Source organism: Myodes glareolus, chromosome 5, assembly GCF_982192425.1.
Source record: "Myodes glareolus chromosome 5, mMyoGla1.1, whole genome shotgun sequence".
NCBI classification, from domain to species: domain Eukaryota; kingdom Metazoa; phylum Chordata; class Mammalia; order Rodentia; family Cricetidae; genus Myodes; species Myodes glareolus.
The window spans coordinates 19,122,189-19,142,616 of record NC_142030.1 but is presented as its reverse complement, the minus strand read 5'-3'; the positions used below and the strand labels follow the sequence as shown (position 1 = coordinate 19,142,616).

At 42.5% G+C, this 20,428-nt stretch overlaps 1 protein-coding gene across 4 annotated transcripts in view; it reads right to left on the bottom strand.

Annotated features, from left to right (window-relative positions):
* The window catches only part of Pld5 (phospholipase D family member 5), a 347,804-nt gene that overhangs the window by 30,418 nt on the left and 296,958 nt on the right, over positions 1 to 20,428 (bottom strand). For all 4 annotated transcript variants that reach the window (XM_085687656.2, XM_085687659.2, XM_085687658.2 and 1 more), the window contains exon 6: positions 2,724 to 2,921. In XM_085687656.2, the coding sequence (XP_085543782.1) occupies positions 2,724 to 2,921 (198 nt within the window). The remainder of the gene's footprint in view (positions 1 to 2,723; positions 2,922 to 20,428) is intronic.

The window sequence follows — 20,428 nt, the reverse complement described above, 5'->3', positions numbered from 1 at the left end:
TCATAAGTGACTTTTAGACATGAAAAAATAGCCTACAGTCCACAACCCCAAAGAATCTAGACAACAAAGAAAACTCTAGGAGAGAAATACATGGATCTACATAGGAAGGAGAAAAAGACAAAATCTCCTGAGTAAATTGGGAGTGTGTGGGGGGAGCATGAAAGAGGGAAGAAAAGATTGGAGAAGCAGAGAGGGAAGCAAAGAAATATGTATAGCTCAATAAAAACAATTTTAAAAAGCTAGCTACCAGAATATGTGTTTTTCAGTTCATTTGCTAGCTATCTTTTGGATAAAAATATCAATTTTTAAGTTTCCCTAGACCAGAGCAAAGATGTACTCTCATTTCCAGGGAAGAGGTGTTGGAATAAAGAGCTTGCACTGTCAGTGGGTTGAACTGAGGACCTATGGCTGTCTGTGGTAGAGATGGCGGTCGGTGCTAGAATAGACAAAGGCAATACCTGCCCTTCTAAATGTGGACAAGAACCTTACTCACTTATCTCTAAGATTCACACCTTAAATTCAAGCTACACGACTGTCCAAAGCATTGCTCATTCGTGCATTTATTTCCTGTTGCCTCTCATTTATTTTTCTGGATCCCTTGTTTGAGGCACGAGGCCACTTTGTTTCCCGTTGTTGCTTATGTACAGATTGGGAACACACTCTAGCTTTGGGGTACTACTTCTCTGGAGATGCAATGAAAATATTCTTCTAAAAGGCTCTCTGTAGAGGTACCACTTGCTACTGCATTTTGTAGGAGCCAGCAGGACAAGGGCACCACAAATACCCCAGAGAACCAACTAACCTGGGCTCACAGAGGTTACAAAGACTGAACCGACAACCAGGGAACCTGCATGGGACTGACCTTGGCCCTCTGCAAGTGTGTCACTGAAGAAGGACGCTTAAAAGAAATCCCATACTAACTCAGAATTGAGAAATAGGTGGTTATTTATTTAGGGGTAAACTCACAAATCAGAATCCTCTGCTGGAACGGAGATCAGAAATCGAAATCCGCAACGGGAACAGAGAGGCCGGAAAAGAACGGAGGTAGGCTCTGCATCAGCATATATAGTATAAGAGGCCACGCCCCAGTAGGCAGGTAACCACTAACTGTAAGACTTCCTACATCATGTTACAATTGTGTAACTTGATTTGTGAGACTTCTAACAGCGAGAGCAGAGGCTGACTCTGACTCTGTCGCCTGTTTTTAGGACCTATTCCTCCTGTTAGATTGGCTCATTCAACCTTAATAGAAGAGGGAGCCTCTAGTCTCATTGCAACTTCATGTGCCATGGCTGGCTTATATCCATGGGAGGTTCATCCCATATGGGAAGAGAAACAGAGGAGGAGGAGTGGGTGGGGCTTGGGGGAGAAATTGGAAGGAGAGAAGGGAGGGAAAATTCGACTGGTATGTAAAACCAACCAACCAACCAACCAACCAACCAACCAACCAACCAGCCAGCCAACAAAAAGTCTCACCGCCCCATGGAAGCCCTCCATACACGTTTTCAGCTCTTCGTACTTATGTGAATTTGTTATTTTAGACAAGCATCTTAGCCCTCCTTTGGACCATCTTGTAGTGTCTTCTGGACATTCAGAATATGCTCTCATTTGAAAGTGTGAAAGGGATATAGTTTATTACTCTTCAACAAATGTTCTCTGGTACATAAGAGTCAATGGCATAGACACCCTGGACCCATCCAGGGAGGAAGAACAGTAGTCACGTGGGAGCAGGGTTTAGAGAAGACTGGCTGAGCGCCAGGATGAGCTCAGGAATGTGGTTCAGGTCTGACTCGGGAGGTCTCACCATCGGTCAGGTGTGAATTCTTAGTTGTTCTAGAATTTGGAGAGACTGGGGTTGGAGGCCCAGATATATACAACCCCAGTTCCTAGTGATAGCACGAACGGGTGGGAAGTGGGGTGTTAACAGGAGGTGAGGATGGGGTACTGGTTTTCACCAGAGTCAGAAGCCTCAGACATCAGGGGTGGCCTTGTGCTGGCCTGCCACAAGCAAATACATCAGCTCTGGCATTGTCTGTTTTCCATACTGGTTCCCTCAGATTGCTCTCATCAGGTTTCTACTGTAGATAGATCTGGGAACCATGGATGAAGGGCTCATTGGCTGTCAGCCCAGGGAGCTAGGACCTCTGTGGTGCTTTCCACATGATGGGCTTTGAGCCCCTGGGAAGTTTTAGTATCTTCTTTTGTAAAATGGCCACAATGGAATCACAGCTCCACTCCCACAGGCTCAGGGAATGTTGCAAAAGAAAGCACACAGAAAGATTGTAAGAGCCAGAGGTCAGTGGGGACTGTCACGGTAATAATGACTTCTGGACATGATTGGGCTGTTGTACTAATGTTCTCACACAGTAGTTGGGGCTGCGCGTAAGACCCACATGATATCAATCCAGTCAGCATCCCATGATATGGGAGCGGTCCCAAGGACCACCTCTAGCTGAGACTATTGGCAGTTCAAGGCTTCTAGAGGAGGTATAGTCAGTTTTCCTCCAAGGGTTGGTCTCTGCTATGCTGTTCATACTATAGTCAATGGCCTTATACCCATGTCCACAGGGACAGCACTAACTGGACTCAGTGGGTTACAAGAAATACAGGCTATGAGATTGGGATGTGAGGGGGTCTGGGAGGAACTGGAGGGGCTGGTCTACAGAGCCTTTGGAGAACAAAAATGGTGGGGGGTGATGATGCAATGCAGGTATATGACTCACCGACACAAAGGCTTGCGATTTGGTTTCGTTCAACTGGAGCTGAAGCTTCTTCTCATTGTCATAGACTCCGTACAGTCTCTTGGACCAGGTCTGAGGTACTCTGCTCTTGAATTTTAATGAGCTATATAAAGCGAATATCCTTTGTAAATCTAGGACCAGGCAGCTGCAGTTGTAGAAGATGACACCGAGTTCTTTCATCTGTGAAATTAAAATTGAGAGCATCAACGTGGGGTGCAATTGATGATGTTATTTTCAGAGGAAAAAAATGCATAAGAGTGCTGTAGAGGAGACATCTTTTTTAAATGCATTTTTTGTTGCACGGAAATATGCAGATAGGACCACATAATAGCATAGAGAAGAGATATATCCTGAAATGTTCGTATACAGGAATAGAACTTTTCCTCCCTTTATGCAGTTGCCCTTTTACGAAGACAATTTTACCAACTGTAGTTTTAATATTGGCTTTTCACATTTTTTTCCCTCAACACCATTTTTTAAATGGATACTTAAGCAGCAAGACAATGACCCTCCATTGCAGCATTACAGAATGGTTGCAGATATAGATCCTGGAGCTACACTGCCTGGAAATTGGCCCCAGCTCCACAGTCTTAGAGCCATGTGATTCTTACATGAAGTGGAGGCAATAGTGTTAACCACATAGATGGAGTTGCTGAAACAGACTGGTTAATACACATAAGAACAGTGCTCACAGTCATTAAAAATTATGGCAAAATGTTATTCTTACTAAAATTGCACACCCTTCGACAGCAGCGGACCAATCCCCTGTGCCGAAGAGACCATGGAGGTCTTTTTGTCCCTCTTAGTGCACAAGAAGGAAAGTGAAGCCCACAGAGTTAAGTAAAATTACAAGTCAGAGACCAAATAAGGGATAAATTAGGAATTTTATTGCAGGTTTCATGAATGGTGGTTAGAGATACCCAGGCAAAGAACCTCAATGGCTTCCTCCGAGCCTACTGTCTTTGGAAAAAATGTTCACTATCTTTGACTTGCTTACAGCAACAACCATAAAGTTTTGATTGGAAAAGAGAGGGACACACATGTGAATATTTTATATGACTTGATCTCCCAGTTAAGAGTGGTTTGGGAGACCTGGACTCCTGAAGACCAAAGCAGGAATATGAATTTTTCTTCCAGTCTGTCTCTTTCTCCAGGAGAGACTGCCTATCATGTAGCAATTGTATACCCTTGTCCCCTGGGACTACCAGTACAATATACTATGGGGGGGGGCTTTCCATGTTCATCTATTCTGACCTGTCTTCATGCTTCTAGCTCCATGGCAACCACAAAATAGATATACATAGATTATTTAACCCATTCAGGAACTTGTTTCTATTTTCTTGCTAATGCAAAAAATAACATGATCATCCTTGGACATATTCTTGTGTGCATCTATGCAGACATATCTTCAGTATTGAGTATTGCAATCAGAGGAACAAACACATTAAGGTTAAGAAAATGAAAGATTTCAATGAACAGAGAGATCAGAAATATGTAAAAACACTTACTTATGACTTTGGCCATTTAATCAGAGCTGAGTGGCTGGAGCTAAGTGGGAAGGGGAGGATGTGTGTGTATACAAGTCTAAGTGTGCAATCATCTCTTTCCAGGTGATGAGGTCTGAGGGACAATGGTCTTTTATCCTGTCACTTATATTATTTTTAATAAAACGCTGATTCGCCAGTAGCCATGCAGGAAGTAGAGGCGGGGTGACCAGGTAGGAAGCAGCAGCGGGGCAATGAGAATTCTGGGAAGAGGAAAGTTTCAGTCTGCAGTTGTCACCCAGATGCAGAGGATGTAAGATGTGACTGCCTCGCACAAAAAGGTACCAAGCCGTGTGGCTAACATAGACAAGAATTATGGGCTAATATGGGTTATAAGAGTTAATAAGAAGCCTGAGACACTAGGCCAATCAGTTTATAATTAATGTAGACCTCTGTGTGATTTCTTTGGGACTTAATAACTGCAGGAACTGGGCAGGAAAGAAAACTCAATAAAGAATGAGGTAGAACTAGAGTGAGGATGTTGGATTCCCAGGGACTTATGATGGATGAGCATCTGATGTTTCCACTGGAGGGCGTGGGGAAGACAGTAAGAGGGAGGCTTGTTTCCAGAAACCACCCATATTACTCTTTTGTTTGTTTGTTTTGGTTTTGTTTTCTGAGATAAGGTTTCTCTGAGTATTTCTGGCTGTTAAATACGCCCTCCCCTCCCTCCTGAGTGGTGGAATTAAAGGTATGTACCACCACTGCTGGACTCTCTCTCTCTCTCTCTCTCTCTCTCTCTCTCTCTCTTTCTCTCTCTCTCTCTCTCTATATATATATATATATGTATATATATATAAATAATTTGTAATTATGTGTATATGTATGTATGCACGTATGTGGATTATGTGTGTATATGGATTATGTGTGTAATTGGGTTATGTGTATATGTGGGTTAAGTATGTATATGTGTATATGTGTACGTGGGTTATGTGTGTATGTGTTTATGTAGGTTATGTGTGTATGTGGGTTATGTGGGTGATATGCATGTGTGAGTGCAACTAGAAGATGGTCTCAGACTTCCTGGAGCTAGAACTATGAGCAATCATGAACATCTTTGACATGGATGCTGGGAACCAAATTCAGGGTCCTCCAAGAGCAATATTCACTCTTAATCTCTGAGCCATCTCAGGCCAAAGTAACCCTCTTGTTTAAGAAAAATCTTTTAATTTTATATTGTGTTCTTTTGTGAGTTTGATGAGCACCATGTGCGTGCAATGCTGCAGAAGCTAGAAGAGGGCATCAGATCCCCTGGAACTGGAGTTACAGACTCTTGGGATCCACTGTGGAAGTACTGGGAACCAAACCTGGGTCCTATGCAGGAGCAGTAAGTGCTTTCAACCTCTGAGCCTGTTCTCCAGCTTCCCACAGTAACTCTTCAAATACGGCCTGTTAGGCTCTACAGTTCATTGTAATGTGAGGGATTTAGTGGATGAGAGATATCTCACTGACCCATATAAAGCCAGATATTCCTACTGATGATCAAGTGTCAACTTGCGGGAGTCTCCAGACTGACCTCAGGCTAGCCTTGCCAAGGGGTCTCCCTGTGACCATCTTTAGCTTTGTTACTCCAGGACCCTTGCTTCTCAAGGGCTGGTCTGTTAAAGTCTCAGCATCAGGGAGCATTGGGTTGGTCTGCTATAAGGACATCTGGTTAAGAACACAGCTTGTTTGCATTTCAGACCAACAGTTATTTCAAGGGCCAGACATCCATCCAGAATATATCCATCCAGAAGACATCTTCTGACCAGGTACTGTTACTCAGCCCTGAAACTGGCACAGTCCCTAGCTCCAGACACCCAGTATAAAGCCACAGAAGAAAAAATATCATGTATCATAAAATCATGATGCAACCTAACATGAGCCATACTGGAGATTATCAGCTAACCGTGTTTCTTCACATAGGTGTGAATACGAACAAAAGCCCATCTCCACCCAGAGATATGGAAAGGGTAGGGGAAAATGGCTGCCACTGAAATTAGGTAAATTCATGAGGTTTTGGACCCCACTGAGATCAGCAGACAACCCTGTTCTTGAGGCTGAATGCAATCCTCTCCATGGATTCTGTCAAGAACTCAGAGGAATTCTCCCGGAAAATCAGACAGATAGAAACAGACTTTTTCATAAGTTTGCATCACCATCATGTGACTAAACTTAGAGACGGGAAGAATTGTATTAGCATTATGGTCCCTCAGTTTCTATACCATGGCTCCTCACTGGCTGTGGACAAGCTCTCCAACTTCTTTTTGTCACCGAGAAAGACAAAAGCCAGCCATGACACCTGGGGACCAGCAAGCAACCCTCAGTCATGTCTTTGTGCTTCTGGGATCTGGTGTGAGCCTTCAGTTGTCTGTGGAAAAGTTTCATAGAATACTGTCACAGACAAAGCCACCCTGTGGGCATCCATGGTGGACCAAAGCAAAGTTGAAACCTGTAATGAACACACGCTCACAAACGTGAACAGCATTGCTCCATGAAAATAACCAAGCACACCTCAGTCAAGCTGACTCACTGGGTTTTACTCTCTACAGCTTAGCTCACCTCATTAGCACTCCCATACAGATGAAAATTTATTCAGACATCTACTCTTAGATGCTCCCTCCTGCCCACCGGTGCTCAATCATGAACAAAGTCTTGCTTTGCTGTGGGCTAATGCTCTTGTACACTGTAAAAATTTATCACTTGTATTAGTCTAATAAAATGCTTATTGGCCAGTAGCCAGGTAGGAATTAGAGGCAGGGTGACCAGACTAAGAGAATTCTGGGAAGAGGAAAGGCAGAGAGTCACCAGGCAGATGCAGAGGAAGCCAGAGGAGAATGCGCTACTGAGAAAAGGTACCAAGTCACATGACTAAACATAGATAAGAATTGTGGATTAATTTAAGTTGTAAGAGCTAGTTAATAATAAGCCTGAGCTAACAGGCCAAACAGTTTATAATTAATAAAAGCCTCTGTATGTTTATTTGGGACTGAACGGCTACAGGACTGGGTAGGACAGAATCTTCTGTCTACATTGCTTCCTCAAGTACTTCCCTAAGTCAACAAACAGAAACCTGAAACTATAACATGCCCAAGAACTCACTGAGATGCCTCATGAACCTTTTCACAACAGCTGGTTGTCTCCCTACTCCTGTTGACCTTGGCTGGGGGAGGTGACCTGGCCTGCTTCCTGCACCCATGTCATGGAGCTGTGAGGACAGAGAGGTGGGTGCAGCTGCACAGTGAGCATCGCTTGACAAGTTCCTTTTAGACAAAGTGCTAGGTATTCAGTACCACTCTAGATGAAGTGTCAAGCTATTCAGCAGCATCGCAGAGGTACTTCAAGGGAGACGAACAAATGAAAGGTAACAGTGATGCCTGTGGACAAGCAGAGAAGGATGGTGTATTTGGAAGAGGTTTTCTCCCTGGCACTTAAAGCCAAATAGTCCTCTTGAGACACTCGTGGTGTCTTTCTGTGATAGACTTGATCTAAGAACATGCACCATCACATTTGTTAATCTGGGTACCTGGTGAACCAAATCTTCAAAATGAATGGGAAAATTGAAGCATGACATAAAAGTGCTTATTTGATGAGAAATAACAGAAGCAGCGCTCATTGGCCTCTGTGTTCCAGGGGCTGCTCCAATGTTTCACACATCTCTGTCTTAAAATGATTTTCTTTAGCAAGCGTCCATTTATCCTGGCACACACAGTGATGAGTTTCACAGAGACATTTTCATGTGAGTAGATCATGGACTTGGACCACACTCACCCTCTCCTTGCTCTTTCTCATCTCTCCGTATTTTTTTTTCCATTCATTTCTGTTGGGCAGTCTCACTTCTATTTTTATATCTTGTATAGTATATGGTTCATATAACTATATAAAATAGAAGATCTACAAATGTGAAAAAGCTTGTCACTGGCTTTCCTGCATGACTTAGTTCACAGAACGTCATGACCTCCTGCTGCGGTCATCTTCGTGGAGACTGCCCACCTTCATTCTCTTTTATGGCCAAATCATACTGTGTTGTGCATTTATTCCACATTTTTCCATCTGTCGAGCTGCTGGTGGATAGCTAGCCTGATTTTATAACATGACTGTTGTCAACAGTGGGCCAACACATCTGCTTTCTTATACTTCTCTCGAAATCCACCTGCTACATAAGGAAGCCGAGGTGTGGAGAGATCAAATGGCTTACGCAGATGCATTTTAAGGAAAGAGGCTGAGCTTACGGAACTTAATGACAAATAGATATTGTATTTGTAGGAATACTTCTTTAGAAGGGATATCTTTTCGTTTATCTGTATCTTTAATTTCTTTTTATTGATTTAATGTTTTTGAGAATTTTCATGAGTATTTCACATCATCCAGGTCATCCTGTGTCCTCCCTGACTCCATCTCAAATTCACGACCTTTCCTTTATTATTCACACAAACATGCACACATGCATGCATACACACACAGTCATATATACACACATTCACACATGTATCTACATACACACAAATGAACATGCATCACACATATATATACACACACGCACACACACATATGTACACACACACATATACCGCTTACTGTGTCTATTTAGTTTTGCACAAACACAAAGTGCATGTGTTTTGGCTGACCACTTGGGACTGAATAGCCTACTGAAGGGGACCTACTCCCCCTCTCTCAGCAGCCATTAGTTGCCTATAATGCTTCATGCAGGGCCTGAAATTTCTCCCATCCATGTTGGCATGTCACCTGTCTTTGTCATCGTGTGGGTCTTATTTAGGCAACCATATTGTTGAGGTTCCGTGGGTGCAACTTTCCTGCCACGTATAGAAGTTGCAGATGCCCCAGGCCTCTGGTTCTTACACTCCTTCAACGCTTCTTTCATGATAGTCTCTGAGCCTGAGGTGCAGGGACTCTATTGAAGATGGCTCAGTTAAGGTGTCTACAGGACTGGACTTTATAAGGATTTGGTTTTGTTTTTTGTTTTTATTGTTTTTTCTTTTTTTGAGACAGGGATTCTTTGTGTAACAGCCCTGGCTGTCCTGGAACTTGCCCCATAGCCCAGGCTGTCCTCAAAGTCAAAGAGATCCATCCTCCTGCCTCTGCTGCCCAAGTGCTGGGATTAAAGGTATGAGCCACCATACCTGGCCTTGTAAGAATAATTTAATATAAATATGTTATGTACTTTGGCTAAGTTTTTTCCACCTACCCTTCTACCCTCTGTCTTTTCCATTTCTTTAGTTTCCTTCATCCCCTAGATGATTTTGTCCCTATTTTCATTTCATATGTAACAAGATGAATGTATGTATCTCTATAAAATATAGGGTTCAAAGTCTGTAATATTTATTGCAGAAGGAGTGCTTCCCCAAGCAGAGCACTTGAGTCGAGATGTTCCCTGGTGGTAAAGGCCAAGTCCCGCTGTTCATTTCTGTGCCCTCTTTCTGTCTGATCAGGAGTTCTGCATCTCAAAATTAAGTAAAAATTAGGGAAAACAGGACATCACACTAGATCTTTTTTTCTTTTACCTAAGTTTATTTGTTGGAGATAGGGTCTCACAATATACCCCTGACTGGCCTAGAACTTGTTATGTAGAGCAGGCTGGCCTCAAACGTACAGTAATTCCCCTGCCTCTGCTCCTTAGATCGGGGATTACAGAGTCTTTTGCACTATGCACAGCTGAAACCCATTTCTGTTTGTTTTCTCAGGATTGGTGGAAGCCGGTGATCAGAGTGAATGAAGAGATTCCTCATCACTAGGACACAGGCGGCAGCTTCACGGCAGCCAGGCATCATGGGTTTGTGGAGCAGCAGCCAGGGCAGGCGTCTGATGGATTCTCCCGTCAGCATCACAGGGAGTAGAGCGGCATTAGCCTCATTGTCTCCTGCACTTCAGAGTAATTAATGCAGGTAGCCAAACCACAGCTTAATTTATCATCCACAATGTCCGGGGTGTTGCTTCCATAATTTTATAAAAATGTAAACAAGTATTTTTTTTTCAAAAATTTCCTGACAAAGACAAAAGGCCCAGCAACTGTGGACAGCGTCCGGGCTCCCAGTTAGCTGTTGATTAATATTCTGTGTGACCACAGGAGACTTAATCATTGTGAACTTTAGCTTTGTTTCTTTCAACCTTGAAGGTGAAATCTTTGCTATTGATGATGAAAAAAGAAATAAGAGCACTTTGGAGGCTGCTCGACATTTCCTGCCAGGAAGACACCCACTGTCCTGGCCCTCTATTCCCAAGTAGGTGACTGGTACCATTTAACTCACTAATGCCCAGTTTTCTCTGTCTGCCACATGGGAATAATGGAGCTTGCCTGAAGGAATTGGACTAATGGAAGAGATGGGTAAGCATACAAGAACTTCAGGACAGCTAGTTCAACCTTGTTTCAAAACTAAGGAACCGGAAGATCCCAAAAGGAAACAGATTTGCTGCAAAATGATGACTTGTAACGCTGGGTCTCAAACAAGACCTTTTTCAAAAAAGCTTTCAAAGTACTAAACTATGTCATTTGCCTCCCTGAGTTCGCCAGCTCCCTCTTCCTCCTTTCTGTTATCCCAAATTCATCAGTGCTTAATCTTTAAAAAAGTTTTATTCATTTTACATGTGCACATGTGTGTATGTGCACATGTATGTATATGTGTTCGTGTGTGTGTGTGTGCACATGTGCACACATGCACATGCATCTTAAAGCCCATGCATAGAGGTCAGATACTAATTTAGGGGAGTCCCCTCTCTCCTTTTCTTCTGTGTATTCTGAGATCCTCCTCCAGCTGCCAGGCTTAGGGGTAGGTGCCTTTACCTTCTGAGTCATCTCAATTGCCCCAATGCTCCATCTTTTTAAGGATCTGAAAACTTTCCAGACTACTCTCTTTTTGCTTTTTTATTAATCTTTCATTTCTGTTGCAAAAATTCACATAGAAATTCCTTGAGCTTATTTTGGAGAAGGTAAATCAGCAGGCAAAACCTTGAGAGGCTAAGGACAGGAGAAGATTCATGGAGAAATGTTGGAGGAAGGAGGCCTGATAATAGAATGGGATAAAATCGTTGAAAACGCAGTGCAGTTATTTTGGGGGCACTTCCATTTCATCTTCCTTCTTTAGAAGAGTTGAAAGGATTCCAAACTGGCACCCTGGTTCTCCTGTCATTCCTGCTCTTATCTTATTAGTAGTATTATTTTTAAATATTTTTAAGACAGGGTCTTACTATACAGTACTATTTCAAACCCCAATCCTCCTGCCTCAGCCTCTGAAGTACTGGGGTTATAGGAGTGTATACCACCACACCCACTTCTGTCTTCTCAATGACAACAGGCGAGTTGAAATCATCTCAGCTTCAAGTGGCTGTATTTTGTAACTGCCTCAAGTCCCTCCAATGATCTAGTGACTCTTATAAAACACGGGGCCAATCTGAGCAATTCCAACTTCCCTTCATATTTATAAAACATCCCACCCCATCCACACCAGAATAATTATTGTGATGATGATGCTTAACAGCCATGCAGAGATGAAGTCATTGAGGAACCCAGAAGAACAGAGATTTCCTCTGTAAGTACGTTGGAAAACACATGAATCTTGCTATCTTGTTCTGCACTTTATTGCCAAAGTGAGGTTATCAAATCAGAGGGAAGTTGGCAAGAGGATGGAATGACAAGTTTTCATCGTAGACTTTGTAATTCGTACAACTAATTCAAAGTAAGGCTCGAGTTGGAGATCTTGAGAGAGAAAAAGGCTGTGGTTTGGAGATTTTTCAGAGGAAAAGGACCTCCGTATTTCCTCCTGTTTGTCCCTTTTTAATTCAGAGTGCAGGCTCCCTCCGTTCTCAGGATTGCCTCTGAGTCAGGGATGCTCCGGGGCACTTGTACCCTAACAGTGGGACAAATGAGGAGTGATGGGTCTTTAAAAAACTATCTAGACATCCAGCCCATTGTCTCCCCCTTTTCCCTACCCACATGTCTCTAGGAACATATTAGGATGACCAGACGAGACATGACTTCTCTACACCAGAGGGCTGGGCTCCTACTAGGCCGGCTGACACCCTGATTGCAATGGGTGACTGTCCCTGGGGTTCATCAGCCTGGCAAGGTGGGCAAGGACTCAGGACTAAATTTTACCTACCTCCTTCCTGCTTTGGGGAAAGATTATCGCCCTTTTGTGTCTGTGACTATAACTTCTTTTTCATATCTGTGAATGAGGAATGAAGAACACAGGATTCAGAGGAATTGGACTCAAAAGCCTCCCCCCTTAGGACTAGCTTTTATAATAGCAGAATTTGTTACACAAGCTTCCAAGGGAAGGGAGCATTCATTAGCCCTACCCAGCTATGATGCCTAGGAACCGCAGCAATGATCTGCACAGCAAATATCCATAAAGGTGCAATAGTAGCGATCATATTTGGGTCGTAACCAACAGGAGGGAAATCGTGGCGGGTACTGGAAACCTTGCAAACTGTACAATACTAATAATGCAAAGATGTGAGGTCATGATTCAAAAAGGAGCAGGGAGGGATATAGGAGGGATTGGAGGAATGAGAGGGAGGGGGAAATGATGTAATTATATTTTAATTAAAAAACAAAACAATTATATCCTTGACTTTTTATGTATGCATAAATGTACACTACTAAATATGCATATATATATTATTATTATTAGCTACTTTTCCATTGTTGTGCTAAAACACCATGATCAAGGCAGCTTATAGCAGAAAGGGTTTATTTAGGCTTGTGGCTCCAGAGGGCTAAGAAGTGTATCCCTCACACATTCAGAAAGTGTAGTGGCAGCTGGCATGGTGAATGGAGCTGAGAGCTCATATCGGGAACTGTAAGCTGGAAGTAGAGAGCAAATTGCGGACGGTGTGAATCCTTTAGCTCTCAAAGCCTCTCCAGCGGCACAATTTCTCCAGCAAGGCTAACTCTCTTACACCTCCCCAAACAAATTACCAACTGGGGATAAAGCATTCAAATGCCCAAGACTGTGGGAGGACATATCATTTGAACTACCACAGTATGTATCTACGTGTGTGTGTGTGTGTGTGTGTGTGTGTGTGTGTGTGTGTAAGTCGAAATTTTGCACAAAGAACAATAAATATTTGCCATCTTCTTCTTCTTCTTCTCCCAAACTCAGCAATTTTCTAAGCAACCAGGCATCAGAAGGGCTCCTGCTGGGTGGCTAACAGCTGGCTCTTCACTTCCGGCACACCAGTCCTCTCCAGTGAAGGGCTGTCAGATGCCCAGTGACCTGCTGCACTTGTATGTGGAAACCATAGAGAACCTGCTGTGCCCTGCTACAGCCTGGCTCAGATTGCCCTTCTCAATCTTCTTAGTTTTAAGTGGGAAATTTACCTGATTAGACATTTTCCACTTCTCAGTTTATCACTACTGCAAGCTGATACACAAAATATCCAGGGAAGCTTCCTAAGGGAACTTGAGGGAAAGAGAACGCAGATTACAGCAGGATGAGCTGCTCACGCAGAAATAGCAAATACAGTTGTCTAAAATACAGAGTGGTGAATTGTGACAGATCCCACTGCAACCAGACTCCCAGTCCCAAGCTCTCCTCTCCCAAGTGTCCTACCTTGCCCAAGGATTTGGTCCAAAGATTAAGAGCTTCCATTTTTTTCAGAAGCATTGAACAATATAACGTCTACCTTCTCTCTACTCGTGACTCTGCTTCCCATGGCAGACAGAGTGAGATCATCTAGTGATTGGGGTAATGAATTCAGAATGTAGATTCCTCTCTTTCCCCCTTAGCCCAGCAGCTTAGCCTCTGGGTATCTTGGGTCTGACCTCCAATGTCTTGCACAAAAATGACTTGTTGACCAAATTTTCTGTCCCACCTGGTTCCACAGTCATTCAGTACCAAATAAACATACAGAGGCCTACATTAATTAGAAACTGGTTGGCCTGTTAGCTCAGGCTTCTTATTAACTCTTATAACTTACATTAGCCCATTATTCTTGTCTATGTTAGCCATGTGGCTTGGTACCTTTTTCATCAAGGGATTCTCATCTTGCCTCCTCTGCAGCTGGGTGACAGCTGCAGACTATATCTTTCCTCTTCCCAGAATTCTCCTGTTCTTGTCGCCCCGCCTATACTTCCTACCTGACTATTGGCCAATCAACGTTTTATTAAAATACAATTGACAGGATACACAGCAGTGATTCACAGATTAATGGCTGGTACATGCCTTTAACTTTGGTGAATTCAATATTAAGGAAGTAGAAAGAGGCTCAGTTTTGATCTTCCATTCTAACCTTATCAGTAACAAAAAGGACATCTGTCCACCATTTTCTGATCATCAGGGGCATTTAAAAAATGGCCCGGAACTCATGAAGATTAGTGTGGCATTTACTGGCTTCCTAAAAGTCCAAAAATGATCTCTATGCCCAATACTCCCATCTCAATTACAAGTGGTAGTGTGGGAAGTCCTTCTGTCTATGTGATGCATTTATTGGTTAATGAATAAATCTGTTTTGGCCAGTGGCTTAGCAGAATAGGACAAGGTGGGAGTTCTGAGAAGATAGAGGAGGAGAGAGTAGTCAGGGTCAAGGAGAAACCACGTAGCCCCGCCAGAGACAGATGCCAGGCAGAACTTTACCCAGTGGGCCACAGCCATGTGGCGATACACAGATAGATGGAAATGGGTTGATTTAGGATATAGGAATAAGCCAGAGGTGCACTTGAGCTACTGGCCAAACAGTATTGCAAATAATATAGTTTCTGTGTGTTTATTGAGGAACTGGGCAGTACAGAAACCTATGCCAACAAGTAGGCATCATTCCCACAAGTTTGAATCAGGTATGAGCATTCCAGTCAACTTCCATTTTCTTTCCTAGTTACCGCCACCTCCAACACAGTGCTCTGATCACAGCATTGGCTAACAGGTTCCAGTGCTGTTTGATAAATTGAAACTGTACCCTTTGAGAGAAAGCACAGATCAGAGTACAAAAACACAATTGAGATGGACTGCATCTGACTCTAGATCCAGGTTCCGAGCACTTAATCCCCATAGAACAGACAAAGTAGGGCCAGGTGAGATTGCAGTCTCACGTCTGTGACCCCGTGGTGCGCCACTTGTCCTTCGCTAGTCGTCTCTTGATCTTGAGATGGCATCGTTGGAGAAAGTATCAACGCTCCCAAATAATCAAAATCCCAGATTCTTATCCTGCAGGAGCTTCACACTTACCAAGGTCTCATAATCAATATAGAAGCTTCTGAGATGAAGTTCTCTTAAGAGTCAGGGTGGCTCCCTCTCCAAAGGGCTTAGGAAACAGACAGAAGCTGCTCGACAACAGAAGCTATGAAAGGGACAGCGGAGAGGAGCAGGACAGCTCACTGTAAATCGTAGAGTGGCGTGTCCCCACGAATACGACCAACAATGTCTGTAAGTCAAATAACATCCAGGTCTTAGGGGCTTCTTACTTGGAAACACATCTGCAATGGCACAGATTTGGAAATGGTTCCAAGAATCTAATAGAAGGAAATGTTTGAGGGTTTTCCTTTTGCTGCCCAATACAGTTTGAACATGCAAAATTCTAAAAGTGTAAAACCATCACACAGCATGTGCCCAAGTCAGAACTGTCATATAGCATCTGTCTGAGTCTAGCATGCATGGGACAGCAACAGAATCCAGGGAACGTTGGGCCCAGCCTGAGAACATCTTCAAAACCATGTTGCAACCTCAAAGAGACCAGACACCTGGGAAAGCTGGTCAATGGGCATCTATCATCTGATGGGGGAAATGAAGACAGTGCCTGTCGGACGCCCAGAAGGAGATGGCAGATGCGCTGTCTGCTGATTTTAAAGGACTTGTTTGGGCCAACAATGGAAACTGAATTATTCACTTCTTTACATGGTTTGGGATTATCAAGACTTGGCTGTCATCAATAATTCAAATGAACTAAAAGCCCCAGGGCAGTTATAGCAAAGGAAACCATTTGGCAATCAAACATTACCCGAAAGATGTGTGGTCCCATGTGTCACTACAAAATAATAATTCTCCTAATCTTATTAGTAATGTATTCCTACAGAAAGCTGGCTGCCGCCTACTCAACTCACAGCCTGGTATCCAGGGTTAGTAAATCAGTTCAACCCAACAATTAAAAACTTGGCATCCCTTCTGTAGAAGACCCTGAATTAGGCACACAGAGTGAGTTGACAGGCAAGTCTAGATCCCCGATGTCTAAGTGGATGCCCAAGGTGGCTGACTATGTGAGGCAGCGACAGTAAGTGGAAAGGAAGAAAAACACCCAAAGAATGATAAGGCAGAGTTGACTTGGATAAGAGGCATAAGGACAACAGCACAATTTTTCTGTAACATTTGATGTAAGGGAATATCATCAGGTCAGAGTAGGTTCACAACCCCTGGACCAAGTGGGGCTCAGCAGTGTAGTGCACACCCGCCTGACTTTAAGGTGAGAAGAGTTCACGGGGATTGAGATAGCAATCAGAAGATCACTGCCGAAGCGGCCCCATGGAGGTGGGGAGATCTGACATGATCTTGAGACTATAGCTAATTTTCCAATGACAGCTGGGAAAATGCACCCCAAAGGGAACAGGTGTGTACAAAGTTGGACGGTGGGAAAGGTCAGGAGCAGAGGTGGAAGCAGAGGACCCCGTTGAGTGGTGGACTCCAGCCTGCAGGACCACAGAGCCTGGAGGGCCGTCTGGGTCCAGGGTCAGAACCTGAACTTGTACACAAGAATCAACATACAACATGGATGTGTGTTTAGTCACCACAGGACTCAGGACCTTTCTGTGCTTGCTTGTTCAGCAACAACAACAACATTTGGAGCTACCAGAGTACTCTGCACTCCCAGACTGCAAATATGTTGAAAATGAATATTCACTTTACTGGCAGTGTTTATTTGAAAATAGTTTTATTTTAATTTTATGTGTTTGTATGTGTGTTTGCCTGCTTATATGTACATGTTCCATGTGCAAAACTGATGCTATCAGAGGCCAGAAAAGGGCATTAGATCCTCTGGAACTGGAGTTACAGATTTCTATGAGCTGTCATATGGGTGCTGGGAACCAAATCTTGGTCTGGTCCACTGCAAGAGCAACAAATGCTCTTAACTAAGCCATCGCTCCAGTTCCCAGAGACAGTTTAGAAAGTCAATACTAACACAAAACCACAGATTTAAAGAAAATTATTTTCTGTTTGTATTGTGGTACAATTTATATACTATAGAATTCATCTTATCCACGAAACCGTTAATCAATCAAGAAAGAGAAAAGCACCCGCACCCGGACCATCAACCCCATCACCCCATGTCTCTTTATACTCCAGTCCTGGTTAACCAATGGCTTTTATCTTTCCTCAGCTTCATATTTGCAAAGATGTCACAGTGATGGATTGGTAAAGCACAGAATCCTTAAAACACTGTTTCTTCCACTTTGAGAACCACTCAAACCATACACAGTAACTTTGTTTTAAACCGCTGAACAGTATTTCATTGTAGGTGGGATCCCTCAGCTCATTCTCTACTGAAGTTTTGTGTTGTTGATGATTGCAAACAAAGCTGGTACACATTCTCATACTTTTTTTTTTTTGGTAAGAATCCAGCTTATTTTTTCTTTCATTTGAAGTGAGGCCGTTGAGTCATATAATAAATATATGTTTAACTTTATAAGAACTCACCAGTGTCTTTTTTTAGTGTGAATCCCACTAGCAGCTGTACATTAGTTTCTTGATATCCTCAACAGTGGTTGTTTTTGTTGTTGTTTGGTTGTTTGAGACAGGGTTTCTCGGTAGCATTGGAGACTGTCCTGGAGACCAGGCTGGTCTCGAACTCACAGAAATCCAGCTGCTTCTGCCTTCTGAGTTCTGGTATTAAAGGCATGCGCCACCACTGCCTGGCAGTACTTGGTATTTTTTTAAACTTTAATTTTATTTTATTTTCAGTTTTGAAAAGTTCCATTTTTCTAAAGGCCAGGCAGTGGTGTCACACAGTGATTTTAGTTTGCTTTTCTTTGATGACTATGTTGTATTTTGTGAGCTTCCTTGCCTTGCACGCTGGGAGTGCCTGTTCATATATTTTGCATATTTTAAAAATGGGTTATTTCTTTTCTTAATGAATTTTTAGCATTTCATTCATGTTAATACTCTTGCGTATTCTGGAAGCAAATTTTTTTATTGGGTGTGGTTTGTATTTTTATTTTCAAAGAAGTTTACTTCAAACACCAGAAACTCTTGATTATAATCAATCCTAATTTAGCCATTTTTTCTTTATAGAAAATGGCTTGTATATTTTTTAGAAATCTTTCCCTAATGTCTTGCTCTAAATCTTTGTTTCTATGTTTTCTTCTGGAATTTTTAAAGTTTGAGTCCTTGTGTTTAGATCTACAGCCCATTTGAGTAGTTTCTTTTACAAGATGTTGAGTCTGAATCTACTTTAAGTTTACTTATGGACATCCAATTTTAAAAACATTCAAAAAATTCTGCATATGGGTGTATGTGGGGTCGTGGTGGGGTGGAGGTTATGCATGCGAGGACAGTGTTTATGGAAGCCAGAAGAGAGTGTAGAGAACCTGGGAGCTGAAGTTAAAGGCAGCTGAGAGCCACCTGACGTGGGTGCTGGGAGCTGCATTTTCCTCCTCTGCAAGGGCAGTGCACACTCTTAACCCTACGTCATCTACATAGTCACCTGCTAAAAAACGTCATTGATTTATCTGTCTACTCATTTGTGTGTGTGTGTGTGTGTGTGTGTGTGTGTGTGTGTGTGTGTGTTTGCACAGGAGGATGTCCTGGAGCTGGAGTTATAGGTGGTTGCAGTACACCTAATGTGGGTGCTAGAAACCACGCTCTGACCATGAAAGAATAGCAAGTGCCTTAACCGCCAAGTCATCTCTCCAGCCCACAGACACCCAATTTCTATAGCAGTTTTAGTTGAATATTAGTTGCTTTACACTTTTGTTAAAAACTTCTGTAGCACTATTTCTGAACTCTCTATTCTATCTTATTAATCTACACGCCTACTGTTTGTTCATGTGGCACTGTCTAAACTTATTAGCTTCATGCAGGTCAGAATATCAGGTCATGTAAGCCTTCCACCATTGCTCCATCTCAAAACTGTTCCATCTAGTCTCATTTTCTGGCCTTTCGAAAGAAATTTTAGAGTACAGTTGTCAGTTTCCATTACAGTCATGATTGGATTTGAATTTGAATTGTATTGCGGCTGAAGATTAGATTGAGGATAAGTGACATTAGAGCAGCATTGTAACCACCAAATTCTGAAGCTCATTTCTCTATTTAAGGTACTTCTTCTTTTCTTTAGTATGTATTCTTTGTATGTTTCAAACATACAAACATGCATGCATGTTTATATGTTCACTTATGTATAGGCATGTGTATGTCTGTGTGTGCATGACTGTGCCGTGTGTGTGTGTGTGTGTGTGTGTGTGTGTGTGTGTGTATGTGTGAATACCTGAGACTGATGTCGAGGATCTTCCTCAATCATTCTTCTACCTTATTCTTTCAGGCAGGGTCAGATCTCTCACTTAAACCCAGAGTTACTGATACTATGGCTAGTATCATTAGATAGTTTGCTCTGGAGATCTTGTCTCTACTTTCCAAGGTGAGTATTACAGGTAGGCTGTCTGATCCAGAAACAACGTGTTCTGGGGATCTGAACTTCAATCCTCTTGCCTGATTGGCTAGTATTTAATCAATTGAGCAATCTCCCCAACTTTTCCATTTTTTTAAAAAAAGATTTATTTAATTTTATGTTTATAAGGATTTTGACTGCATGTATGTCTGTGTACCACATGTGTATCTGATAGCCAGAGAGGCTGGAAGAGAGTGCCAAATTCCTTGGAACTGGAATTATAGATGGTTGTGAGCTCCTATGTGAGAATTGAACTCAGGTCCTCAGTAAGAACAAGAAGTTCTCTTAACTGTTGGGCCATCTTTTTTGCCCAACCCTTTTATTTTAAGGTACTCCTAAACTTTATTTGATTGATGCTTTTCAGTATTAGCATCTTTGTTAAGATGTGCACTTAAATATTTTATAGTTTTGGTGCTGTTGCAAATGTTACTATATTAATTTATAATTATTTGTACTATTATATAGAATACTGAAATTTTCAAACAGAAACATTGAATAGAAAAATGTATATACCCAGTGAACTCCACATTTTACTTCAGAAATATCTGTACCCCATGTTTG